The sequence below is a fragment of the Myxine glutinosa genome, chromosome 2, assembly GCF_964187855.1.
Source record: "Myxine glutinosa chromosome 2, kmMyxGlut1.1, whole genome shotgun sequence".
NCBI classification, from domain to species: Eukaryota; Metazoa; Chordata; class Myxini; order Myxiniformes; family Myxinidae; genus Myxine; species Myxine glutinosa.
The window spans coordinates 81,546,999-81,574,434 of NC_136262.1; the positions used below are offsets into that span (position 1 = coordinate 81,546,999).

At 45.2% G+C, this 27,436-nt stretch overlaps 1 protein-coding gene across 2 annotated transcripts in view; it reads left to right on the plus strand.

Moving 5' to 3' along the window:
* Nucleotides 1-782: 782 nt before the first annotated feature.
* Nucleotides 783-27,436, plus strand: part of LOC137421649 (ammonium transporter Rh type B) — a 48,003-nt gene continuing 21,349 nt past the window's right edge. The window contains exons 1-5 of one of the 2 annotated variants that reach the window (XM_068107905.2): nucleotides 783-868; nucleotides 7,138-7,339; nucleotides 11,339-11,531; nucleotides 11,933-12,083; nucleotides 26,337-26,487. In XM_068107905.2, the coding sequence (XP_067964006.1) occupies nucleotides 7,165-7,339; nucleotides 11,339-11,531; nucleotides 11,933-12,083; nucleotides 26,337-26,487 (670 nt within the window). In that variant the 5' untranslated portion in view covers nucleotides 783-868; nucleotides 7,138-7,164. Of the gene's footprint in view, nucleotides 869-3,599; nucleotides 4,124-7,137; nucleotides 7,340-11,338; nucleotides 11,532-11,932; nucleotides 12,084-26,336; nucleotides 26,488-27,436 lie in introns of those variants that run through there. The other variant, XM_068107906.2, reaches the window with a different exon arrangement.

Consider the following 27,436-nt stretch of genomic DNA (forward strand, 5'->3'; position numbering starts at 1 on the left):
CTACATGAAGGAGTGAACGATGACGTCATTATTTTAATTCTCACATACAATGGTTGTGTGGTCACTCAATAAATTTCGAACTAATCGGATCAAGCGTTCTACTTGTCTAATGATATCATATACACTATACAGTATAATGAAGGCACCGATGACATCATCATGAATATATGGTGTTCCCCATGGAGTGTACTTGACAATGACACAGACATGTTTCAGGTTTTTCCATGAAGCGGTTTCTGAGATATAGAGGCGTAAAGTTTTTCGGTTTTTCAAGCATGGCGCCTTTTCCACGTCACGTATGACGTCATAATTATCATTAAACAATTATGCAGGAGGAGGCGCTCTTATGGTTAAAATTTCGTGTCCATCAGACGAAAAGTTGCATAGAAAATGAATTTTGAAATGCAGACACACACGTATGTAGTAAGTCCGCCACACATACACACGCTTAACCCCGTTTCCACTTCGCGAGCCCAGGGTAATAAAAACACCACGAGTGCACTGCGATGCACCTTGACATTGAAAAAGAGTGCAGCACCTTGGCACAAGGCAAAGTTTCCCGCATTTAGACGAGGCGCGCGCGGCATTCTTCCCTGTGGCAGGGCAAGTCCAAAGGAGCTCAAATATGCGGCCAAAGCGCGCGTTGGAAACACTAAAAAACAGGCACACCGAGACCGGAGGTCGAAAGTCAACCGACAAGGGCCATATGCGAGCGAGTTTGAAGTGGCCAATGGCGCGCCTCGCGGACCGTCTCGGCCAATGGGATGAGCCAGCCCTCGGAGCGCGAGCTCAGCGTCCAGGCACGCGTTCTCCGAGCACCAATTGCGAATGCGCGCGCACTTTCCATCTGAACTCCAAGGTTCGCGAGGTGAGACGCACGCGCGCGCCGTCGCTTGTTATTCGCCAATTTAAATAACGTTAAATATACGACTTTTTTTTTACATCTTAATAATAATTCTGCGTATTTATAAAACTGATACGAATTAATATGGAAAAATAACTTGCAGTTGTATTGGGTTCGAATCCCGATTTTTAAAGATGCCATTTTAACTGGATATTCTCCATGTGAAGCTTTGGTATTTATCTAATTATTTATTTTAATAGTTATAGAGTAAAAAACAAAACAAAAGACTTGTTGATCGACTGTAGAATAATATATCGCTCGGTGGTGTATTAGCGTGTTTCGGTCAGAGAGAGGAAATCGGGCTCCATTATGCTTAAACAATGGAATCCGAAAGTAAAATCGACAAGGAGCAACACAGGTGGTGTATCACCACACAGGTAGTGTAGCACCACACAGGTAGTGTAACACCACTCAGGTACTGTAGCATCACACAGGTGTTGTTGCATCACACAGGTGGTGTAGCATCACAAGGCACGCCTTCCTGAAAGTGATAGTTTCTCCCTCTGTCGCAACCAACGAACATCTCTGTTGCTCAATTAACAAAAATAAACTCTTTACTTTTGGACGTACAAGGCAAGAACATGTTCATCCGTCGAGGCGTTACTCACCTCTATTCAAAAATCATAACCTTCAACGTTTTTCAATATAACCTTCAATTTATACACCAATTGTATGCAGCATGTATGTATATATGTATGTATGTATTTTTGTATTTATATATATGCATGTATTTCTATTGTATGTACAATGTACATATACGTAGTATGTATGTATGTATTTATGTATTTTTATATATGCATGTATTTCTATTGTATGTACAATGTACATATACGTAGTATGTATGTATGTATTTATGTATTTTTATATATGCATGTATTTCTATTGTATGTACAATGTACATATACGTAGTATGTATGTATGTATTTATGTATTTTTATATATGCATGTATTTCTATTGTATGTACAATGTACATTGTACATATACGTAGTATGTATGTATGTATTTTTGTATTTTTATATATGCATGTATTTCTATTGTATGTACAATGTACATATACGTAGTATGTATGTATGTATTTATGTATTTTTATGTATCCATGTATCTGTTTATGTATTTTTATGTATCCAATTATCCATGTATCTGTTTATGTATTTTTATGTATCCATGTATCTGTTTAAGTATTTATGTATTTTTATGTATCCATGTATGTATCTGTTTAGCTATGTATTTTTATGTATCCATGTATGTATCTGTTTAGCTATGTATTTTTATGTATCCATGTATGTATCTGTTTAGCTATGTATTTTTATGTACCCATGCATACAACAACAACAACAACAACAGTCATTTTAAGGCCATTTTCCCTGCAAGAGCGGGGGTTAGCCTATGTACCCATGTATCTGTTTATGTATTTTTATGTATCCATGTATCTGTTTATGTATTTTTATGTATCCATGTATCTGTTTATGTATTTATGTATTTTTATGTATCTATGTATGTATCTGCGTATGTCTTTTCATGTATCTATGTATGTATGTATTTATGTATTTTTATGTATCTATGTATGTATCTGTTTATGTATTTTTATGTATCTATGTATATATGTATTATATGTATTTTTATGTATCTGTGTAGTGTGTATCTGTTTATGTATTTTTATGTATCTATGTATGTAGCCTGGTGTTGGCTTAGCAGTTAGGGTGCCGGCTTGGGATCCTAGGATCCTGGGTTTGAATCCCGGTCGATCGTTGAATTAACACCAGGGGGGCTGACTCAGCCTGTCATCCTTCCAAGGTCGGCAAATTGAGTACCAGCTTGCTGGGATGAATGATCCCGGTGTGTACCCTGGCCTAGAATAGGTACACCGTATCCCTGCGCATCGTAAGAGGCGACTAAGGGTTGGTGTCAGGAAGGGCATCCGGCCATAAAAACATTGCCTCAAACAGGGAACTATGATTGTCATGGGGCCTGCAAGGCTAACCCCCGCTCTAGCGGGGAAAATGGCCTTAAAAACGACCATTCATTCATATGTATGTATGTATTTTTATGTATCCATGTATCTGTTTATGTATTTATGTATTTATGTATTTTTATATATCTATGTATGTATCTGTGTATATATTTTTATGTATCTATGTATGTATGTATTTATGTATTTTTATGTATCTATGTATCTGTTTATGTATTCATGTATTTTTATGTATCTATGTATGTATCTGTTTATGTAATTTTATACATCTATGTATATATTGTTGCGGTTTTGAGTTTGTACAGTGAGTCTAATAAAGGTTAAAGTTTGCCCCCCATAGTTAGTCACACAAGCAACATGTAGCCTCGCGATAGTGTAGTTATCTCTTAGTATTTGTGAGCTTAGTCCTTTTCCATTGTTAGTTCTGCGTTGAGTAGAGTCAGGAGAATAGGCCCTACTTCTACCGACTTTCCAGCTTCCCTAGCCTCATGCCCCATTGCGCTGACTTTGGTTCATTTTGGGCGAAGTAACACGAGGCAGGCTAGGAGGGTCGGGGCGGAGCCGAATGAGGGGCGGCAGAGGCTGACGGTAAGCACGAGCTGCCAATCAGGGCTCAGAGGTGGTAGCGGGGGCGCTGCGTCACAGGGCGTGGTAAGAAGGTTCGAGAGGGTTCCAGAAGGTTCGGGGGCATACCTATATAACCCATCGCACAAAGCCCCCGAGAGGAGTTGCAGCAAAAGGACTCGCGAGAGAGGGACTAATGAGAAGGACCAGCGCTGAGGACTTGCGCGAGAAGGACTTGCACCAAGAGGACCCGAGAGGACTCTCGCTGATGAACAGAGGACTTGCCCAGGGAGAAATCGCGCGCACTGACCAACCAAGAGAATCGTTGAAGAGGAGTTGTGAGCGTCAGAGAACTGTGAAAGATACGCGGGCGAAGCAAGACGAGCATGAACCGAAATACGCGCTTTTATAAGTGATGCTCGGTTGAGTTGGAGGCTGATCGATATACAGTGCATTAAGGCGCGCGAGTGAGAATGGCTGTGTAATCGCCAGCCGCGCTGAGAGTCCCGCATTTGCCGTTCTGCCTCATCGGCTGCCTTGTTCGGGAGACACGCTACGAGGTTCCTTCCATCACCTGCTGCCATCTTCGCGGGGCGTGCTGGGACCGTGGAGAGCTGGACGGGGCCGTTCCTGGCGACCACGTCGACGCGTTTGGCTGAACATCAACCCATCTGCATTTCCTTGTGTGAGTGTGACGGGCCCGAGTCTGGGGGATAAGATAAGACTGATTAAGTGCTGCCCTGTGTCTCTGCGTCCCCGATCATTGTACATACTGTTACGGATTCATAACTTCCGTGGTTTGTGGTTTTCCTCCACTTGACATATTTCTGATATTATGTACTATTATTATCTTCAAAAGGTTTAGTATTCACGAACAGTTATCAAAAGTTAAAAAGGTTAACTTTAAATGATACCGGAAACCAGACCGGAAGACAACAGCAGAGGAGAGGAAGAGGCGGAGCGAGAGAGTCGGAGAAGAAGCTGGTTGCTTTGCGGTCTGCAACGAACGTTGTCGAGCAAGAGTCACTTACTTTGGGTTTCCTGGGAAAAAGGAATTCCTGCGATAAAGTTGTTATTGCTGTGACGGATCATCCTGCGTGTCAGGTGGCGTTAGATTCCGAAGAATCATCGCTGGGTCGTGACGACTCGAGAACCACGAGCCGTCGGCCATTTTGACTCGTGCGCTTCGCACGTCGAGCAGACTTTCCTTGCTTCGTCAACCGTTTCCACCGCTTTCAGACGTATCTGTGGTGTGTGTGTGCACCGAGGCTTTTGACGATTACTTTACTGCTCGCCGACCGTGAACAGTGAAAGTTCATACCTGGAGGGTGCCGTTGGATTTCCCAGTCGCCGTGAGTGCGCCTTTGGGCCGCTTTAACCACGTGACCATTTTCTCTGCGGCCTTTGTGCCTTTGTGCCGTTTTGGGCGGCGTGTCTGTGCCTGTCCTCTGAACGAGATTCTGGTTTCGATTCGACATCGTTCCGTTGATCACTGGAGGGGACCAACTCTGAGCTCGAAGACGGGAATATAGAGACACTGGGGAAGTTTATTTTCCACTCACTTGGAGCACAGTGAGTTACCTCATGCATGTTAACGGATGGTACCATCATAGGAGATATTGATTGTACTCTGGATTCCTATTATTGTTGTACTGTTATTTTTGTGTGATTTTTAATACAATATTTGTTTCTATTTATTGGTGTTTGTATTATTTGCAATTGGTGTGGTTTCACCATTGATTTTTGCCTCAGGATAACATATTTTTCTGCCGTGTCTCCTCTCGGGGTTCGGAGGTATTCCGAGACCAGGAGATCGTAGAGGAACCCGTAACAGAAATTGGGGGCTCGTCCGGGATCAAATTCCCTAAAAACATCCATTTGGGATTGATCCAGATTGAAATTGGGGGTTTGTACTGTGGGAAAATTGGGGGCTCGGCTTTGCTGGTTAAATTCCCTAAATCTCAGACGGTGGATTAAATTCCTTAAATTTCGTCTGGGAAAGAATTCCCTAGTATTCCCAAATTTTCCAATTTTGGAGTATTTTCCAACAGTCCCAAATTTTTCAAAAAACAACAAAATATATATTTTTTTATTTATTTATTTTAATTTCTTGTGTGAAGGTTAACAGGTGCTAACGGATAGTCACCATGGAGTTTGACGCAGAGAAGTTTGCAGCGACCCCTAGTGAGGAACAGTTCCGAGCGTTACTAAAATCGGAACTCTTGATATTGGCCAAACATTTTTAGCTTGGAGGTCCGAGCTAAAATGAAGAAAACAGAGATGCAGACAGTGGTGATAGAATCTATGGTGGAACTAGGAACATGGAAAGAGGGAGCCTTGGATTGGTTACCAGAAGAACAAGAAAATGTGGAGCTCCAAAAAATGGAGATGCAATTGCAGAGCCAGGAAAGGTTAAAAGCAAAGGAACGAGAACTCGAGGAAAGAAGAGCAGCACCGGCAAGAGAACTCCAGGAAAGGTTAGAAGAGAAAAAAGCAGAGGAAAGGAGAGCTGCAAGAGAGCTCGAGGAAAAGTTAGAAGAGAAAAAAAACAGAGGAGAGAAAAGCTGAAAGGGAGTTAAGGGAACGGGACTCAGCGCTTCAGCAGGAAATTAAACTCAAGGAGCTGGATTTAATGAAAGAACGGGGAGAGGTACCATCCATGCTGATTGGTTCGACACCTAGTCAAACACCTGGGAAGTTGGCAGACATGTTAGGCTGGTTCCACTCTTCAATGAAAACGAGGTAGCCAAGTTTTTTTACACTTTGAGAAAGTGGCTCGAATGCTAAAATGGCCGGAGGAGTTCTGGACCATGTTAGTGCAAAGTGTTCTGGTGGGTAAAGCTCAAGATATTTATTCGGCTTTACCGATTGACCAATGTGCAGATTATGGGATAGTGTTTAAAATATGTTTAAAATAATGTGCAGTGTTTAAAATCGTTTATTTTTATTAACTCCTTTATTTTCATTTTTATTTATTAATTCATTTATTTTTATGGAATTTTTTTATTTACTTATTATTGTTGTTTTTTTCTTTTATTAATACTTTTTTTTATCAACTATTAACTTATTTATTTATTTAATTAATTAACTTTTTATTAACTTTTTCATATTAATGCATTTTACTTTTATTATTACCCTCGCCAGAGGAGAAGGTATTGCATTTGAGCCCGTTTGTCTGTCTGTCTGTTTGTTTGTCTGCACAGAATAAATATTATTGACACAATTGACAGGAAATTTTCACCAGAGGTGAACCTCCTCCTGTAGAATTTTAAAATGATAATTATGACATCATAGGTCACGTGGTACAGGCGCCATCTTGGAAAAACCGAAAAACTTTGCACCTCTATTTCTCCAAAAGCGCTGCATAGACAAAATTGAGACATGACTCATTGTAAAGAACTCTCCATAGGGAATAACATCTGTTAATGATGATGTCATAGGTGTCTCCATGATGACGTCATAATTCGACAAGTACAAAACTTCATCCGATCAAGATGAAATGTCTTGAGCAGCATCTGGGGAGAAAAAATTGGTGGAGAAAAAAATATTAATGACGTCATCGGTCACACGGTTCTGCCGCCATATTTGTTTTAATGCAAAAGCCTTAAAAATCACTAAAAACATGTCCGGGCGAGGATCTGCAATCTCCGATTGCTCTTTCTAGTTTTATATTGTGCTTTGTCCTGTGGCCTTTTACAGCCGATTTGAACATTGTGAACCATTACCATGGCGATCTACCACACCAAAATGAACCCCAAGCTACCAGTGGTGGCACTGGTGCTTGAGGTTGTGATGCTTATCCTGTTTGGCATATTTGTACGATATGACCACGATGCCGATGCAAAGGATCATCATAATAACACCAAAGCACAGAAAAACGAGTTCTACTTCAGATACGCAAGTGAGTAGCCCTTAATTGTTCAGACGACCATCACGTTTTCACATCGACAACTGCATCACGTTTTCACATAGACAACTGCATCACGTTTTCACATAGACAACTGCATCACGTTTTCACATAGACAACTGCATCACGTTTTCACATAGCCAACTGCATCACGTTTTCACATAGACAACTGCATCACGTTTTCACATAGACAACTGCATCACGTTTTCACATAGACAACTGCATCACGTTTTCACACAGACAACTGCTGGAAAATAGTTTATACTTTCACTTCATTGTGAATCACCTTTTATATGAATGACTATAAATGGCCTGCTTTTCTTTCATGTGGCGGATAAAGTTATGGCATTCGATATCATCTCACACTTCCTACTATCTCAGCCCTGTTTATTGGCCCTCCCAAACCTCAACTGCTGCGTGTGTTTTGTGAACATAATTATGGATGTTGATATTCAATTACGGACACATCCCAACGGGTAGTAAATTTATTGTTTAGATCTCAGCAAATCAAACATATGTTGATTGATTAATTAAAATAAGTAGAATTGACATCAATCCTTTGAAGAACAGAGTTGATAAAAAGATAAAACCATAACGTAACTATTATGGCACTCAGTAGAGAGCATACCAGGTGAACAGTTTACGTTTTGTATCCCAGAGTCGACCAGAAAATCACAATACAGAATCACATTTAAGCAAAATCATCGGTCGACAACTTTTTGAGATATCCTGCTTTGTATCGTTTTTGGCCCAATCTCCCAATGGTGAAGAATCACTTAAAAATTCTACTAGCCGGACCCGGATCCGGATCTTCACCAAAATCTAATCATTTCGTCCTTGTCCCATACACTACATCTGCCAAATTTCGTCCGAATCCGTCCACATCTTTTTGAGATATCTTTTCACAAACGGACAGACAAACAAACAGACAGACAGAGAGCGGTGAAAACATAACCTCCATCCACTTTTGGGTGTGGAGGTAATAAGTGACTGGAATCTTCCCACCTTTTTTATTCCTCTCTCTCTAGAAAAACGAGGCTCATACAAGGGTAATATAAAATTGTCAGTGGGGCAACGGATCAACAATTGGGCACAACCAGTGAGGTAATAAACAAACAAAAAATTGAAAGATACAGAGAGAGAGAGAGAGTATCTCTTGTATTACTAGTACTCATATCTCTGGGTAATCCAAAATGAGTGTCAACCTGTTGAGAAATGAGATGCTGTGGTTCTGCCAATCGGTAATATATGTTTGATATGGCAAAACTTTTTATTACCTCTGCCACGGAAGGTGTTTTCACCTCTGTCTGTCTGTTTGTATTCACCATCGACAGGTGTAGCCAAAAACGATATATAGCACGATAAAGGTTATGGATGGATTCGGACGAAACTTGGTCGACAGGTTGGGTGTGTGACAAGGAAGAATTGATTCGATTATGTTGAAGATCCAGATCCAGATCCGGATGCAATAATTATTTTAATTTTCGAAGTAATTCTTCACCATTGAGAAACAGGGGGAAAAAACGATATATAGGACGATATATCAAACCGTTGTGGATCGATTTGGATGAAACTTGGTGGATATGTTGGGTGTCTCGCAAGGACATATTGATTCGATTTTGGTGAAGATCCGGATGTGGATGTGTATCCGGCCTATCGGTGGGATACAAAACATAAACTGTTCAGCCTCGTGGAGGTATTGCTCCCAACTGAGCGCCCGCCGTTCTAGTTTATTTATTTATTAAATTTAGTCTTCAAAAATCTTTCACCAGCTGAAAGTCTGGCGCTTCCCATTTAATCTGCATACACCGTTGCATATCACCAGCATCCTCTGCTACTTCCCATTCAAAATGATCACCATTCAAAGTGACCATGAACACCTGACATGATCTGCACGTGCCAAAGTTTTGATATTGACATTGCATTATCTTAAACAAAAGAAGCAGAAGCACAATCTGGTGGTTATCACGTTTGCACAACCTCGCCAGCCTCACGAGATTGGCGTATTATGAAAGAAGCATTTCAATTCACCATCGCATTTTCAACTCGCATTGCCGCTCCATGAATTCCTGCTTGGATTATCACCCACGACAAAACATCCAAACATCATGTTATTCCAGCCATTCCAAACGGAAACATGAAAATGGATTTGTGCAATAACATGAAGATACCAGATATTAACAGGATAGTCAGGTTCACTATGTTTTTTCGTTCAAAATCATGGTAGATTAGCAAACCTATACATTTTTGGAAACGTTATTACATGGAAAATCTGAAAATCAATGTTTACATTTGCCAATTCCGACCAATTCGATTCGACCAATTCGACCAATCGACCAATCGACCAATTCCATTCGACCAATTCGACCATTCGACCAATTCGATCGATTCGATTCGATTCGATTCATCGAATTCGATTCGATCGACCATTCGACCAATTCGATTTGCCAATCAATTTGACCGACCTTTGCTTGTGTGGAACGGACTGTGAAAACGATGCGGACTATATTGTCGGATACGACACACGGGACAGTGATGACGAACTCTAAATGGCATATTCTGTAATCGTGTATGTTTGATGCCATTGACTGCCTGTGTATATTTTGTCATTGACTGCCTGTGTAGATGTGAAGTTATACTGACTGCATGTGTATATATGATTTTGCTGACTGCCTGTGTATGTTTGGTGATATTAATTATTGTGACACATTTTGATGTTATTAACTGCCTGTACAAAATGATAACATGTATTTGATTATGCAACTTATCGTGAATATAAAGATGGTATTTTGCAATTCAAAACCTTTGATTTGTGTCTTACCATTCCCCATAGCACTAATTTGATACTTTCATTGGATTCCTTGTCCCTGAAAATATAGGTTTAGCATATTTTTAAAAGTTGTTAGGGTAATTAGAGGCAGAAATAGAACAAAATATGTATTTTACAGTGGCCATTTTGAAAATCCAAAATGGCCGCCATACAGGTATCTCTCCAAATGTAAACATTGAGTTTTGGTTTCCTTATGCTATAACCTTTCCAAAAATGTATAGGTTTGCTAATCTACCATGATTTTGAACGAAATATAATTTATTGACATCGTGAACCTGACTAGGAGGGTCGAAGAGCATGACGCTGTGACATGATAGTGACGTCGTGATGTGTTTATTTGTCTGTCTGAGCAGGATATCTCAAAAAGTTCTGGATGGATTCGGACGAGCCTTCATGGACAGGTTGGGTACCTGACTGGGGTTAATTGATTTAATTTTGGTGAAGATCCGAATGCGGATCCAAGAATTTTTAAATTTTAAGTGATTCTTCACCATTGAGTGAAGAGGCCAAAAATGATATGCAATATAGCATGATGTTTCATAAAGTTGTGGACGACTTGGGTCGGTTCGGCGACAAGAACAAGCCGATTAGATTTGGTTCAGATCTGAATCCAGATTTGGTTCAGATCTGAATCCAGATCTGACTCATTAGTGGGATACAAAACATAAACTGTTCAGCCTGGCGAAGGTATGCTCTCTACCGAGTACCCTTCTAGTTATATAACTGTTTTTGAATGATTCCTGAATCCTTCTGTGCAGTGCACACACAAAAGGGGGCTTAAGCTAGGAGAATGGCAATAACAATTCCTCATATATTTTGTGCCTCTTCTTCTTTTTGGTGCAGCACGTGGCTACGTGTAGCAGCATTTGCTGGGCGTGCAGCTGTCACGCTGATGCAGCGCCCTCTGTAGGTTAGAGCTGGAATCTGGAACTTAGCTTGGGTGTAGGCAATAGCTCGCCTATAACATCCACCAACAAATACCGACAGACTGGGCACCCAGTTTAACGTCCATCCATGAATCACTTTACCTGCGAAACATCAGCATGACAGTTTATTGCTGATTGAGATTCCAACCCAGGCGAGACAGCTCAGAGACGAGTGTGCGTATCTTATTCTTCCAGCAGCATTTTGAGCCGACACCATGCTATGTTGTTTTTTTTCAGGCTTTCAAGATGTACACGTGATGATTTTCATTGGTTTTGGCTTCCTCATGACTTTCCTTAAGCGCTACAGTTTCAGCAGCGTGGGTTTCAACTTCTTAATCGCAGCATTTGGTCTGCAATGGGCAGTGCTACTGCAAGGATGGTTGCACCACTTCGACTCCAGCACTATGAAAATCCACATTGGCATGGAGGGGTGAGACCCGTCAGCATCTTTGCTGTTAGTGTATGGTAAAAAAAAAAAAATCATTGCTGGAGTTTTCACACCTCCTCGGTCTCATATCGGATTTCCTGTCTGGTAATCCAATAGTTCATTCATTCATTCACACTGTCATATTTTCAGTTCAGAGCAGGACAAAGACCTCACTCATCTCACATTGGGGGTATTCGTTTGTCAAGTGTGTTGCTGGGAGAATTTTGGACTTTGGCACAAATTTGAGCACAAATTTGGAATTTGGCCAGGACACAAATGGTAACTCACCTACTCTTAGCCAAAAGTTGCCTTTTTACAATTTCTGAAGCTAATAGAGCCTTATGCAAAGAAGTGTTGCAAATAAATAATGTTGCTCGTACCGTCACGGTTGTTTCTCTCCGCAGGATGATAAATGCCGATTTCTGTACAGCAGCCGTTCTCATCAGCTTTGGTGCCGTGTTGGGTAAAACAAGTCCTTTACAACTGTTGGTGATGACAGTACTAGAAGAGGTTTTCTTTGCTCTGAATGAACACATCGCCATAGGTATTTTACAGGTCAGTGTTATCACAATCATTCATATATCACTTGTATCATGTAGTCATTTTAATGAACAGGTTTTCTTTTATCGCGGAAATGCTGCAGTCATGTCCATCGAGTACACGGCAGCCCCCCTTTGTTTCAGCACCATCATCTCAGTCAAATGACCAGTGTATATGATTTGTGGCATAAAATGCAAATGTGTTCAACCTGAACATGCAAACAAACAATCGATCATGCAAACGAACATGCAAAACGATCAATGATCTCTCCGACTCTCTGGAAAATCCTCTCTATCTCTTTGCTGATGACTCCACTCTCTGCCGCTCCATTCCTCTTCCCTCAGATCGGCAGTCTGCAGCCTCCTCACTCTCTGAAGACCTGGACAAAATCACAGACTGGTCAAACAAGTGGAACATGTCTTTCAATCCTGCCAAATCTCACACTCTTACTATGTCTCTCCGAAAAGATCGACTGGACAACCCTCCCATCTACTTTCTCCACAATCCTCTCCAAGAAGTTCTGTCGCTCAAGCTTTTGGGTCTCATTATCTGCCATGATCTTTCTTGGGAAAACCACATTTCCAAGCTGGCCTCCAAAGCCAGTCGCCGACTGGGCATCCTCCGTCATGCGAAGTCCTTCCTAGGCACACCTGAGCTCCTCACCACATACAAGGCTTTCATCCGCAGCTCAATGGAATACTGTTCTCCCCTATGGGCCGGTGCTCCTGCCTCACACCTAGCTCGGCTTCACGCTGTTGAAACCAAAGCTTTCAGAATCATTGGAATCTCCCGCGATGAAGCTATCTCTGAGGGCCTTTCACTCACTCACCGCAGGCAGGTAGGTGGTCTTTCTGTCTTCTACCGACTCCTCTCCGGCCTTGCTCCCCCAGCTCTCTCTGTGCTCTGTCCCCCAAATATTCCTACAGGTCGCACAAGATCTGCCAGCAACCCTCTGATGGTTAAACTGCCGAAATCTCGGCTCTCTGCTCACCTTCACTCTTTCATTCCACTTTTCTCCCGCCTCTGGAACAAACTCCCACACTCCCTTCAATCCCACTCCTCCCTCCAGGTATTTAAAACAGCTGTTCACCACCATCTCTTATCTTCCCCCATCCAAAACCTTGATCTTTTCTACCCCCACTAATTCACCCCAGATCCACCTTGTTTGAAATTCCAACTTCTTTCCTGGAAGTCCTGGCAGTGTCCATATGTTTTATACCTCTCCCACCCCCCCCCCTTCCCATGCCTCCCCCCCAAAGCCCTCTCCCTCCCACAGATCTCTCAATGTCTCTATGTCTCTCGGTCCCTGCTCTCAAATGTTGTGTTTGTGTCCTTCCCCCTCTCTCCCCATCTTGTCTACCGCTCCCGATGTTATATGTTTTATGTGTCGGTTTGTGTTTCTGTGTGATTAATGTTCGCTCTTTCACGAGCCTCGATCTTGTATACAAAAAAAACAAAAAAAACAATATGAATGGTGTTCGCACCGTCGGGATGGACTACGGAACACTGTCTTTAAATCGAGGATATTATTCGCCCCCATTGCTGCCCGGCAAATTACAACCCAAAATCAACATACTTCTTTGGTCCCCTTTTCTCTCTCTCACAGGATGTGGGCGTTGAAAGATTGGAGATGTTATAATCAGCAAGGATTGAGCTTCTTGTTCTCGAAGTGGTGGGCATGAAGTAGGAGTAACTTCAGACAGCTCTATGCTGTTAGCACAGTTCATATTAATAATAATAATAATAATTCATTTATTTTGTATAGCGCTTTTCCAGAAGCCCAAAGGCGCTTTGACAGAGTGGAAAACATAATGCATAACAATACATGAAAACAACAATTGCAAAAAGACAAGAATCAATAGGGAAATATTTAAAGCAAAAAGAGGGAGAAGGAGAAGAGATAGTCAGGGGTTAAATGCTGTGGGTTGAATGTTGAATGCAGTGTTGAACAGGTGGGTCTTTAGTGATGTTTTGAATGTGGTGAGTGTAGTGAAATTATACCAAGGTGAACCCAGGGTGTGCTCGCTACAGAAGGGGCGTCTATAAGACCCGGGACAACCGGGGCGCGCGGACACTCCAGCGGAACTCACTGTGACATAGTCCTGTAGTTTGAATGGTATGTACGCCCCTAAATGCTGCGCTGACTGTCCTCTCTGTTGGACCATTGCTATATTGAATCGACCATTGCTCATGAAATACTCTGATTTTAATGCCTGTTGCATGCATGTATTCTTACAGGATGTACTACAGATCTAAATGATATTAAACCTACCCAGAGGTCAAGTCGTGTCTGAGCTTGATTTTCACGACATTTAATATCATTTAGATCGCCGGAATGGCTGACCACAAGATGATCGTGGTACCGATTCTCGGAGCCGACCCTCAAGCTGAGGGATCAGCATCGGAGTTCACTCACTGGCTCAAAACGCTGGAGAATTACTTTGCTGCTCAGCAAAGCTGCTCACGAAACAGAGCCCACCGCAGCGATAAAGCTGTCCGTGTTACAGTCGAAGGTCTATCACACCGTTTTCCGGAACATTTCTCGATCTGGGACGTACGCTACGGCTCTAGCCGAGCTGAAGTGCCTCTACGTAAAGACACGGAGCGCTGTGCACGGCCGGCATCAACTCTCTCAGCGGCGACAGCAACCATCTGAATTGATCGATCGCTTCACGCAGGAGTTGCGCTACCTGTTGGCAGACTGCGTGCAGGACGTCCGGACCCACGAGCAAGTGCAGGACGACTTGCTCCGAGATTCATTCATCTCCGGAATTAATACTGGAGTCTTGCGGCTCCGGCTCCTGGAGGTTGCGGATCTGACATTTACAGAGGCACTACGGCTGGCACGCGTATACACAGATGCCCGAGAACAATCCACCGCATATGATCACCCACGAGTCGTGGCGGGGACCTCGCAACTCGCGCGACCGGAGAGGGCTACCGCCGAGGATACGGAGGAGGACCCGACCACTACGGCCGAGTCTCTGGGAGCTCCTGAAGCGGACTCCGCTTCCAGCCTCACTGCTGCCGCCGCTGCCCGGCCACGGCCTGACCGGTATGCAAAATGTTATTTTTGCGGGAATCGGCAGCACCCTCGCTCTGAATGCCCGGCCCGGGAGGCTACATGCCACCTGTGCTCCACCAAGGGCCATTTTGCAAAGGTCTGCAGGAAGGCCGCTCGGGGCACGCGTCCCCGCGCGACCTTGAATGGGCTCATCGCGGAGCCAACGGATCGAGCGCCGGACGGGGCGCCTCACTCGGCTTTGAAGAGCCGCTCTCCTTCTCGCGGGCCTCTGGCTACACGCCCGACCTTGGTGAGATACACCGGGCCGCCGAAACAAATGGCGCGAACGCGACCGGCCACAGCGCGACCGACCTTGACTGGCGTTCGAACGCCTACTTCAAACAAGCGACATGCTCCTGCTTTGGAAACTCCTCTCGAAGTGCGGCAAACGCAGCACGTGACTCGAGCCCCATCTGACGGCGGCTTTTACGAATTACATGCACCCACTTTGGCATATGAATCTGCAGACGGCAGAAATCTTTCTCACGTGACGCGAGCGCCATCTGGCGGCGGCTCTTACGAATTACATGCACCCACTTTGGCATATGAATCTGCAGACGGCAGAGATCTTTCTCACGTGACTCGAGCGCCATCTGGCGGCTGCTCTTACGACCAACACACACCCACTCTGGCAAATGAAACTGCTGATGAGCCAACTGACTTCAATGCTCCTGCTGAGGCCCAACCTGCCGACGCTGCCCAAAGGATTGCAGCCGGCGTGGGATCCACCCGCGAGGCGTGATCTTCTCGCCCGGCCGGTACAATACCTGCCGGGTCTGCCGGCCTTGCGCAGGCCATCATTCCGCTCACGGTCGCGGGCGTTTTTGCGCAAGCTTTGATTGACACGGGGTCCACGGATAGTTTTATCGATCAGCGACTCGTGCATCAACATGGGTGGCCGGTTCTCGGGACAACCCGCCGGATCTTCATGGCCTCTCAGGGACTTCGGTTGAGCACAAAAGGGGCGTGTCGATTGAAACTTGTGATAAAGGGACGCACGTTCCCGGACGTGTATCTCATGGTATTACCTGCTTTATGCGCTGACGTTCTGTTAGGACTTGATTTCCTTAAGCGGCATGGACGTTTGGAAATAGACTTCGGAGGGCCGGACACGCTCGCTGTGTGCGCCCTCGCTCAAATGGACATGGAGCCACTCTCACTGTTCCCCAACCTGACCACTGATTGTACCCCTGTAGCCGTCAAATCGCGGCGCTACTCTCGCGCGGACGCGCAATTCATTGCGGAAGAAACGGCCCTGCTCTTAAAGGACGGTATTATAGAACACAGTAGGTCACCGTGGCGGGCCCAAGTCTTAGTGGTGCGGAGTGAGGCCCACCGCCGGCACATGGTAATCGACTATTCGCAGACGATTAATCGTTTTACACAGCTGGATGCCTACCCCTTACCGGGGATGGACGCCCTGGTATGCCACGTGGCCCTGTATTCCGTTTATAGCACTCTCGATCTGCGTAGTGCGTATCATCAAGTCCCCATCTCTAGGGCTGATCGCGTCTTTACAGCCTTTGAATCGGGTCAGCGGTTGTACCAGTTCACGAGACTTCCCTTTGGGGTAACTAACGGAGTCGCTTGTTTTCAGAGGGCTATGGATGACCTCGTTGCGAAGGAGAATTTGACCGATGTCTTTGTCTATCTGGACAATCTTACGGTTTGTGGGTATGACCAAGAGCATCACGACGCTAATCTGAAACGCTTCCTCGAGGTCGCGCGGATATATCGCCTAACCATGAATGCGGCTAAGTGTCGATACTCTCTACGCACGGTAGACCTTTTGGGGTACACTGTGACCCATGGCTCCGTCTCTCTGGATAAGGAGCGTCTGCGCCCTTTGCTCGATATGGCTCCGCCTAGCGATCGGGCTTCGCTGAAACGCGCTCTAGGGCTGTTCGCCCACTACTCAAAGTGGGTGCAAAATTTCTCCGCGAAGCTCCGCCCCCTCGTAGCCTGCGACACTTTCCCCATGGGCCCAGCCGCCCTGGCGGCCTTCGAAGGCCTCAAAGTCGACATCGCTGGCGCCGCTGTCGCGACGATTGACGAGAGTGCCTCTTTCGTTTTGGAGAGTGATGCCTCGGATCATGCGATAGCGGCGACTCTCTCCCAAGGAGGCCGCCCTGTGGCTTTCTTCTCGCGGACTCTCACCTCCGCCGAGCGGAGGCATTCGTCTGTCGAAAAGGAAGCGTACGCGATCGTCGAATCAATTCGGCGATGGCGGCCGTATCTGCTTGGGCGGAGTTTCCAAATTGTCACGGACCAACAGAGTGTTGCGTTTATGTACGACACCTTACATGCTCAGCGCATTAAGAATGAGAAAATCACCCGTTGGCGTATCAAACTCGCCGACTTCTGCTACACCATCAAATACCGCCCGGGGAAGGATAACCTGGTCGCTGACGCCTTATCGAGGCCGGCCACTTGCGCGGGGGTTGTAACTTTGGAGGGGCTGCGCACTTTGCACGGCACTATGTGTCATCCCGGGGTAACGCGCTTCGCGCATTTTGTGCGCGAGGGCAATCTGCCATACTCGATTGAGGACATCCGCCGCATCTGTCGTGATTGCGCGATCTGTGCGGAACTCAAACCGCGTTTTTATAACCCTCCTATGGGGACACTCGTTAGGGCTACTAGACCGTGGGAGCGCTTGGCGATGGACTTCAAAGGGCTGCTGCCAATGTCGAGCAACTCTCGCTATCTGCTCACTATCGTCGATGAGTATTCCCGATTCCCCTTTGCTTACACGTGCGGCGATATGTCGGCTGCCACGGTTATTCGGTGCCTGCAGAATTTGTTTTCTATGTTCGGGTATCCGGCCTACGTGCATACCGATCGGGGTGCGGTGTTCCTGTCCCAGGAGGTGAGGGGCTACTTGCTCCAGCATAATGTCGCTTCGAGCTACACCACCCCGTACCGGCCCCAAGCGAATGGGCAGATCGAACGCTTTAATGGGATTATATGGAGGGCCGTCATGCTAAGCCTTCGGACCCTCGGCCGAGGCCTCGATAAATGGGCGTGGTCACTACCTGCCGCTCTAAACTCGATCCGGGCTCTCCTATGTACTGCCACCAACCAGACTCCTCACGAACGACTGTTCCACCACCCTAGAAGCTCCGGCAGTATCCAATCTTTACCCAGCTGGCTCGCTGAACCGGGGCCCGCCTATCTCAAACGAGCGGTTCGCGCTAGCAAGTACGACCCCCTTGTTGACAAGGTGCAGGTCCTCCAGGCTAATCCCGAGCATGCTCGCGTGTTAACGGCGGATGGCCGCGAGTCTACTGTCTCCGTACGCCATCTCGCCCCATGTGGGGACGACGACCGGGATATCGACGAACCCGTCTACGAGTCTATGGACTCTATCGAAGTTTCCCCTATGGAACTACCACCGTTACTCCCGTCGTCCCCCACTCCCGTGCCCGAAGGCGCAGGGGCGCCCCCTCCGACTCCCACCTCCGGCGGCTATTCCGACGCGGGGGACTCCGGGCTTGGGGACGCCGTGCCCGGTAGATTCCGAACACGAACTGGCAGGGAAGTTCGCCGCCCCGACCGCTACGGGTGGACCGACTGACGTGGATTGACGTGACCCATTCGTTTATTTCTGATGCTTGCTTGCATCCTGCCGAGCGGCAGTATAGTTCTAACGGCGGGGAGAATGTAGTGAAATTATACCAAGGTGAACCCAGGGTGTGCTCGCTACAGAAGGGGCGTCTATAAGACCCGGGACAACCGGGGCGTGCGGACACTCCAGCGGAACTCACTGTGACATAGTCCTGTAGTTTGAATGGTATGTACGCCCCTAAATGCTGCGCTGACTGTCCTCTCTGTTGGACCATTGCTATATTGAATCGACCATTGCTCATGAAATACTCTGATTTTAATGCCTGTTGCATGCATGTATTCTTACAGGATGTACTACAGATCTAAATGATATTAAACCTACCCAGAGGTCAAGTCGTGTCTGAGCTTGATTTTCACGACAGTGAGTGAGGAGGAGTCTCTGATGGTGTGAGGTAGTGAGTTCCAGAGGGTGGGAGCAGCGATGGAGAAGGCCCTGTCCCCCCCAGGATCTGAATTTGGTCCGGATGGAGGGGGTCAGGAGGTTGGTACCAGCAGAGCGGAGGTTGCGGGTGGGAGTGTGTCTGGAGAGGAGGCCAGCCAGGTAGGATGGGGCCAGGTTATGGAGGGCTTTGTATGTCAAGAGGAGGATTTTGTACTGGATTCTCTGGGGGATGGGGAGCCAGTGAAGCTTGTAAAGGATGGGGGTGATGTGGTCACGGGTCCAGGAATGGGTGAGTAGACGGGCAGCGGAGTTCTGAATGTATTGGAGTTTATTGGTGATTTTTGAGGGTGAACCACAGAGGAGGCTATTGCAGTAGTCCAGACGGGAGGTGATGAAGGCGTGGATGAGGGTTTCTGCAGCCGTGGAGGAGAGGGATGAGCGGAGACGGGCAATGTTTTTCAGGTGAAAGAAGGCTGACTTTGTGATCTGTTTAGTGTATTTGTCGAAGGAAAGGGTTTGGTCAAAGATGACGCCAAGATTCCGGATGTGAGGGGAGGTGGATATTGGTTGTCGCGTTCCCGGGGGTGAACACCCCTGGGGACGAATAGCCGATTTAGCTTAAACTCCGAGGCGTTCAGTCAAACTATGGCGGATCTTCTTTACACATGAGGGAACAGAGAGTGACGAACTTACCTGGACTGCCGGACACGAAACGGGGTTCCTGAACCACTAACAAATAAACAAGGCAGGACAAGGAATTAAAATTCAACAATAAAAGGGTTTAATAAAAATAATGCCAGGGAACAAGAAAATGTGTGGTAATACATAAATCACGAATTGGGACGTCCCAACACAGACACATATACAGACACAGGGGAAAATAACTGGAAAATAATGCGTGTATGTGTACTCAGCTTTGAGCGGCTCTTGAACCCTGTAGGTCCTCGAACGGGTCCCCGTGTCCGTGCGTGGGAAAACACACGCCTTGGCATGAAGTCCATGCGTGGGAAAACAAACGCCTTGGCGTGAAGTCTGTTCACCGCCAGCCGCTAGGCGCAAAGCGAGGAGACCGAACTCCCTCCTCGTTGTCCGCTCCACACAGCACCGCCGTCTCTCAGGCGCACCCAGCCATCAGGAAGTCACCACCAAGGAACCAGAAAACGAAGATGCGTCCGCTCGCACACGCAGCAAGGGCGTACGAACCGTGACCGCCTGTATTGAATGTCCCGTCCAGGAGAGTATATGCGAAATGTGACTGTTCGTTACAAAAATCCCAGCGCAATAAATATAACTTCAACTGCACGGTATCGATGTCCCAAAGCAAGAGCGTATAAACTGCGTCTGCTCGTTATGACTGCACCCACGCAAGAGAGGGAAAATGCCGGGACTCAAGTCTTTTTTCCCCGGCCTCCCATGTCATCCGATGACATATGCGCTTGCTCCAATCAGAGAGTCCATCTCATCGCTCCAACGGCCGGACCAATCACCACCCCTCGAGGCGGGGCTCCATGCCCCCTCCCGCTTGGTGTTGCGATGACTCGGCTGGCGGCGCCAGCGCCATTTCAATGTACTGGTGGCTTTTATTTAGTGTTTATTTTAGGTGTGGAGTGTATGGCTGGTGTGGTGTGTGTAGTGCAGTGTCATAAGGAACAAAGGAAAAGGTCACAGAGGCAATTTACATACAGGGAATTTACCCTTAACCCCTACCTAATTAACATAGCCCCTCCCCTCGCCATGGGGACAAATATATGACCTTACATGACATCCGGTCTAACATATTCCATACTTAGGTACATGGAGGTTTATTATTCTTCACAACAGTCAGAGCACACTTCCTATTCAATCCTACCTGGCCCTAAGGTATTCCATTGCCTACCCCCCATAAACGTAACAATATTATCGCTCACATCTCCATCGTTCCCCATGGAAGAGTCGGCTATACCATTGCCAGGACTCGTGTTCTTGCTGAAAGGCACTCTAGCTGGAGCTTGGACTGTTGGTGTATAAGGGTGAGAGGAGGATTGGGAGCAGGAGTTTGGGTGTAATCCCACTTTTTGCTAATAAAAAAAAGAGGATTCCCTATATAATCTTCTTCTTCTATCTTCTCCATATATATAAAAGAAAGTTTTTGTTTGTTTGTTTGTTTGTCTGCATGCGCTAATCTCCTGAACGGTGAAAGATAGGAGGAAACCTCTGAAACAAAAAGTGTCAGGATGGCCCCGGGAAGGTTATAGGCTAGGTAGCGAGGCCGGTCGAGGCCGCCTCTGCCCGGGCTGGGCCCATTTCGCAATTAAAAGCTGGCCTGAATTATAGTAGTCAATCTTCTATGGCCGCGAGTAAAAGCTGAATTATCTTACTATAATTCACCAAATGTCCGTCCGTCTGTCTGTACGTCCGTTCGAAGGTACCGCAAAAACGGCTGAACCGATCGCAATGATATTTTGGGTGGGTAATGCTGGGATCTCCTGGAGTAAAATAGGCTACATTGTTTTTCCAATTTCAGCTTTGGCCTCCAGCATTTTCAGGTTTGGACTCCCGCATAACTTTATTTTCCCGGGTGCCGCACAAACGGCTGCACCGATCGCTGCACAGCTGCACCGATCGGCTGCACCGATCGGGCTCAGTGACTTTGAACAAAGACATTTTATAAGGACATGGGTTGAATCCCTGCTTGAGAGAATGCCAACCCCCTCCCCACCATCACAGTCGTCTCTCCAACTCACAGTCCCACGAGATATGCGGAAAGGACGACCCAAGACCAATTATATTCTTTTTGATTTGTATATAAACATCATTAAAAGTAAATAATGACTGCGGCCAAAGTTCAAACGATGTGAGTTTAATCTCTACATGGGAGAATTCCACATAGCTATTTGGGCGGTGTGTACGCTAACAGATCGCTGTCTCCATCAATCTTGCCAAGGCCGTAACACCTTTCGGCTCAAAATCCTTTTAATTGTTGACTTGGTAGTTTTTACAATGAAGGAAACATTAACAATGTTGTTCAAAGTTTATTTTGTGATTAATTTGTGATTGGAGTTATGTTGTTTGGAATGAAAAAAGAGATATCGAGTTCAAGTAAATGACAACATGCCGTGATGGTTTCTACCTTCTAAACGTGAACTTCGTCGATCGCCATATGCAGATTCGCCATGGACCCACGATCGATGTTTCTATACATGAACGTACCCATTTGTTTGCGAACGGGTACCGTACGTTTTTCATGGAGGTCTTTCACGAACTTGCTGTCCATGGCTGAAGTGCGATTGAGGGTGCTACAGGAATGCGGAATTTATTGGTTTCATTCTTTCGCATTCGCCGTATCTGCATTGCCTGTTTGCTTCTGGCCTCCCACCCGTGCGTAGCACATGTATCTCACTAGTAGTAGTAAATGAGCGAAATGCGGCCGTGGCCGGATAGTCAAACTCCGCTGCTTCGCAAGGCCGCGTTTTATTCTTATTTTAGTACAGAAGATTAAATTTATTCAAAAGGAACCTGGGCAACGCCGGGTGCATTCAGCTGGCATTTTATATGTGTTTGTGCAGTTGTTTGTGTACGTTATGCTTCCATGGCCGAACTGTATCACCTAGAGGCTCCAAATTTTGGGTGTAGGTACTTCAGAATCTGGCCATGGTTCTAAGCTACCATACATTGGCCTTGATGTTCGTTTTGAGGCCACCCAAGGCCGCTATAAAGTGTGTATTGGGATGTTGAGTCAGGCAGTGCTGCCCCCGGGCCACAGGCAAAAGGAAAACACCATGAGGCCAATAACTCCATCGCTTTTGAATCTCCAATACATCCCGAAACCACCGCTGGGAAAAGTTCTCCCAGCCGGGTAGCACCAGGGTTTCCACCACCTCCCTCCCCCGGGCAGTGCTCTATGTAGCCCCTGACAGTTCATTCACAAATCATACATTTATTTTCAAATATTACAACGTATTTTCCTAAAAGGTTTATGGCCATTCGCATCTCGTAATGACTTCACAGTTCACACCTATGGTGCAGGCCATGTATTGTGTCCATCTCCTCCCCCTTTCAAAATCCCGGATTATTACCAACTAGCCGAAACCCGTGGAACATCCACGGAAGGGAGGATGTGGTGTATGGATAGAGTGTACCATTATGGATGGCATAGGGGATTTGCTTGTCCGAGTAAGAGTTAGGAAGAAAGATGAGAATGAAGAGTGCGTATATGAACAACGTATTTATTGCAATCTACTTAAATGACAACGCTACGATATACTTTTGAAAAATGAATGGATTCGTAATAGGAATCGGCATAGCACCACTCTGGCCATTTTTTATGAGACTATATGGTGTGGGTTGGATTTGTGTGAACAAAATCAAGAAAAAGGCGACACTTTGTAGAATCCAACTTACACTGTGTATAAAGTGTCACCTCCTGACTTTGTATTTTATATTGTTAGAGACAAAACAAACACTAAATAACATAGCCACATACCAAAAACGTGTATTTTCAATTTTCACTTGTGCAAAAATGCTACTCACAATTACATCGCCTGTGCGTCGGCCTGTGATTGAGCCAGAGAGTTGGCCTGTGAGTCAACTTCCTTTCCAATGTCTGCAAGAGTTGAAATACTGATTGTGCATGTGTAAAATTATATGAAAGAAGAACATGCATATCAATAGACGATGCCATTGAAAAGGAGCGCAGCTGTCAATAGAAAAGGATGTCTGACTTATCAATTTGACATTATTGCACAGGAAATGACAAACAAAGAAACAGTTCATTTCCATCGGGTAATATTACGATGAGAGATCAGCCGATACCTTTATTATGTCCATCAGCATCCATGGCACTTAGGAAAAAAAAACGTGGCATCAGCCAGCCGCAGCCAACTATCACGTACCGTCTCAAAGTCAATGCCATCCTTTTATCTCTTTGTATACACCTCACTGATTTCTACCTTATCGTGAACAGGGTAAAGCCTACTTTGATAATCATGAACGGTGGCAGATGCAGGAGCGAAACGTAAGCGTAGGCCTCGGCCCTACCTATCCAGTTGTTGTTTCCGTTGTGTAAGGGGGGGGAAAAACAAACATTTTGGCCTCAGACCTTTGAGAGTACGTCGTTCCGTGAACTTTTTGAACGGGCCTCGTATGCCATGCTTCGTCAACGTTGGGTTGTTTTTAAATGATTTGAAGGATTAACTTAAGCACCGTGAATAGAGCAGATACTGATGGGCTGCTGATCGGTTTCACTTCGTTGTTATCACAGTATATGGAAGAAATTATGGTAAACCCACCTGATGAGGTTAGCGTACACCGCCATCGATGACACCGGCACAAATGGCGGAACAGATGGATTCTTCTTCATCGCATTGCATCGCATTCTCTTCCTGTGAAACTGTTTCATAGAACTGTGTCGTTTATGTACATTTTTAGCCGCGTCGCAGACGCTGCTCATAGAGTGCACTCTGCTGTTGTTGTTGTTACCATGTCTTCTTCTTCTTCTTCTTCTTGTGGTTCTTGCAGAGAAGACAAAACCTCAAAGCTCCACCCATTCTGGGAACCATAGCTCCACCCATTCTGGGAGAGCCTTCATATAAACAAATATCCACCATTTTATTAACTCGCATACCTTTGAGGCCTGTTGTGTAGGCCCGTGGTGTCTTCCTCTCACACAGTTTTCTTTCAAATCAAATTCGATATATCATTTCATTTTTCACAGTCGCCAACATAGTTTTAGACTCGGTTGAAAAAAAACGGGAAGAAAATGCGATGAAAGTTGCCCTTTATAGAACGAAATGAATTCTCAAAGGCCTGTAACTTCAAGTCCATTGCCATATATTTTTTTTAAATCGCGGCATGCTCAGTCATACACCGCCCGAAATAAGAGACGGGAAAATGCCGAGATATATATACGTATTTTGTTTAAATCGCGGCATGCCCAGTCATACACCGCCCGAAATAACAGACGGGAAAATGCCGAGATATATTAAAAATTCGTCCATTTGATGACAATCGTCACGATGAAATATTTAATTTATACGTCGTCACAATAATGTGGAGAGAGGAGCATAGCTTCGTTCACGTGTCGCCACATACGCGAAATTGCCGAGATATATATTTTTTTACATCGCGGCATGGTCAGTCATACACCGCCTGAAATAACAGACGGGAAAATGCCGAGATATATTAAAAATTCGTCCATTTGATGACAATCGTCACGATGAAATATTTAATTTATACGTCGTCACAATAATGTGGACAGAGGAGCATAGCTTCGTTCACGTGTCGCCACACACGGGAAATTGCCGAGATATATATTTTTTTCAATCGCGGCATGGTCAATCATACACCGCCTGAAATAACAGACGGGAAAATGCCGAGATATATTAAAAATTCGTCGCCACACACGGGAAATTGCCGAGATATATTTTCACTTTGCACAAAAATAACATCAAGTAATCGAATCAATAGGAATGTCCTGTGCTTATAACATCGACGTTATAGGCACAGCTGCATCTAGGCATTGTGTAACATCGACGCGGTTTTTGTTTTAATTAAAACTTTTTGTACTTGTTATTTTATTACATTCACGTAGTTTCACATTCTTTGACTTCGTGGAGCTTCAATCTTTTGTGGTTCAAAAAAATAAAAAAAATATGGATTCTTCTTCATCGTATCGCATTCTCTTCCTGTGAAACTGTTTCTCCATTTAACGTTTCCAAAATCAAAACTTCAAAAACTTCTTCACTTCGATTCGAAAAAACTTCAAACTTCAAAAAACGTTTCCAAAACGTCACTCCATTTAACTTTATTAAAATGACGATAAAGACCATTTGACCATCGCCTTCGCCCAGCAGACGCCAATAGGATGGTGTCGTAAGATGGCGTCGTATCGGCCGATAATCGGATGCTTTTGGGTCCCAAAGTCGGCGAATTCAGATTTTTCGAGTATGGCTGTCCGTGATAAACAAAGAGCGCGGTTCGTAGATGGAAAATGCATTAGTGCCGTGGGCATGGGGTCACTGGGTGCGGCGTAAAAGGGATAACAAAGTCGAGTCCTTACGGTATTATTTATATAGATACTTTCTAATTTTCATGTTACTTGTATTTCTCTCCATATATTTAATGCCTTCACCACAAAAAAAAGCAGATGCCTCGGTGTTTAAATATGACATGAATATAATCGACAATGCTTGTGGTTTTCATTTGTACGATTTTGCAGGTGAATGATGCTGGTGGATCAATGGTCATACACCTGTTTGGAGCCTATTTTGGTCTTGCTGTCTCCAGAGTAATGTTCCGTGATGGCTTGCACGGAGAGACGCATGAAAAAGAGGGCTCTGTTTACCACTCGGACGTCTTTGCCATGATTGGTGGGTGATGTTTCATATCACATGTCATCACGTTTGCGCTTCAACATATACTTGCAAAGGTGCAAGCGAGCATGAAAATGTAAACGACTCACCAACCTTTGAAGTCCAACTAACGGCCAATTACTGACAATTTCATTTTTAACAGTCGATCGCACTCCCATAATACGCAAAATGATGTTCACTGTGCACCGAATCAATACGTGCTGTTCAGAGGGATGGTTAAGTCGGCTGTCCTGACCCCTAGCAATATTCCACACGTACAGGGTAAATTTTGTGCTTGTATGGCCAAATTCAAAATTCAGGAGCCTGATCTACAAGGGGCACTTTATCAGTGTCACACCCACACCACCAAAAAATATACAGCAGAAGAAAGATGGAGAGAAAGGAGAGAGACAAGAGAGATTTGTCTTCAGCTGAGCACGATCGATCATTGGGGCCTCACCCCTTCAGTCAAATAAACTTCTCCAAAGAGCGGGTCCACAACTTTAGTTTATTTGAACTTTAGCGGTTCCACAGCTTTAGGTAATTCAATCAGGGAGATGGATCGAGAGAAAGAGATGTGCTGTTCGGCTTTTCAATTCTCAAGTCAAGTTGGAGAGCAATTTTAGCAAGTGACAGGTTTGTGTTGTTTTAGCAAGTGACAGGTTTGTGTTGTAAATGGGTGTAAAAGCAGTATTAGCTTAAATGAGTTATGATGGAAGTCCCATGATTAATCGATTTTCATCGTGCATCTGAATTCCCTACTTAAATATCACAGTGGCTGCTCCGATCCCGATTAAATTTTCACAGAATGTTCTGTGATTTTGTTTCTGTGGAATGGAGGGAAGAGTAATGCACCAAGAGGAAAAAGGCAACACATTGAAACAAGGCAGTGGAGGAAAATGAATGAACAGAAGAAGGGCAAGGGAAGAAAACATAGACGCAGATCCAAATGAGACCCACGAGAGCA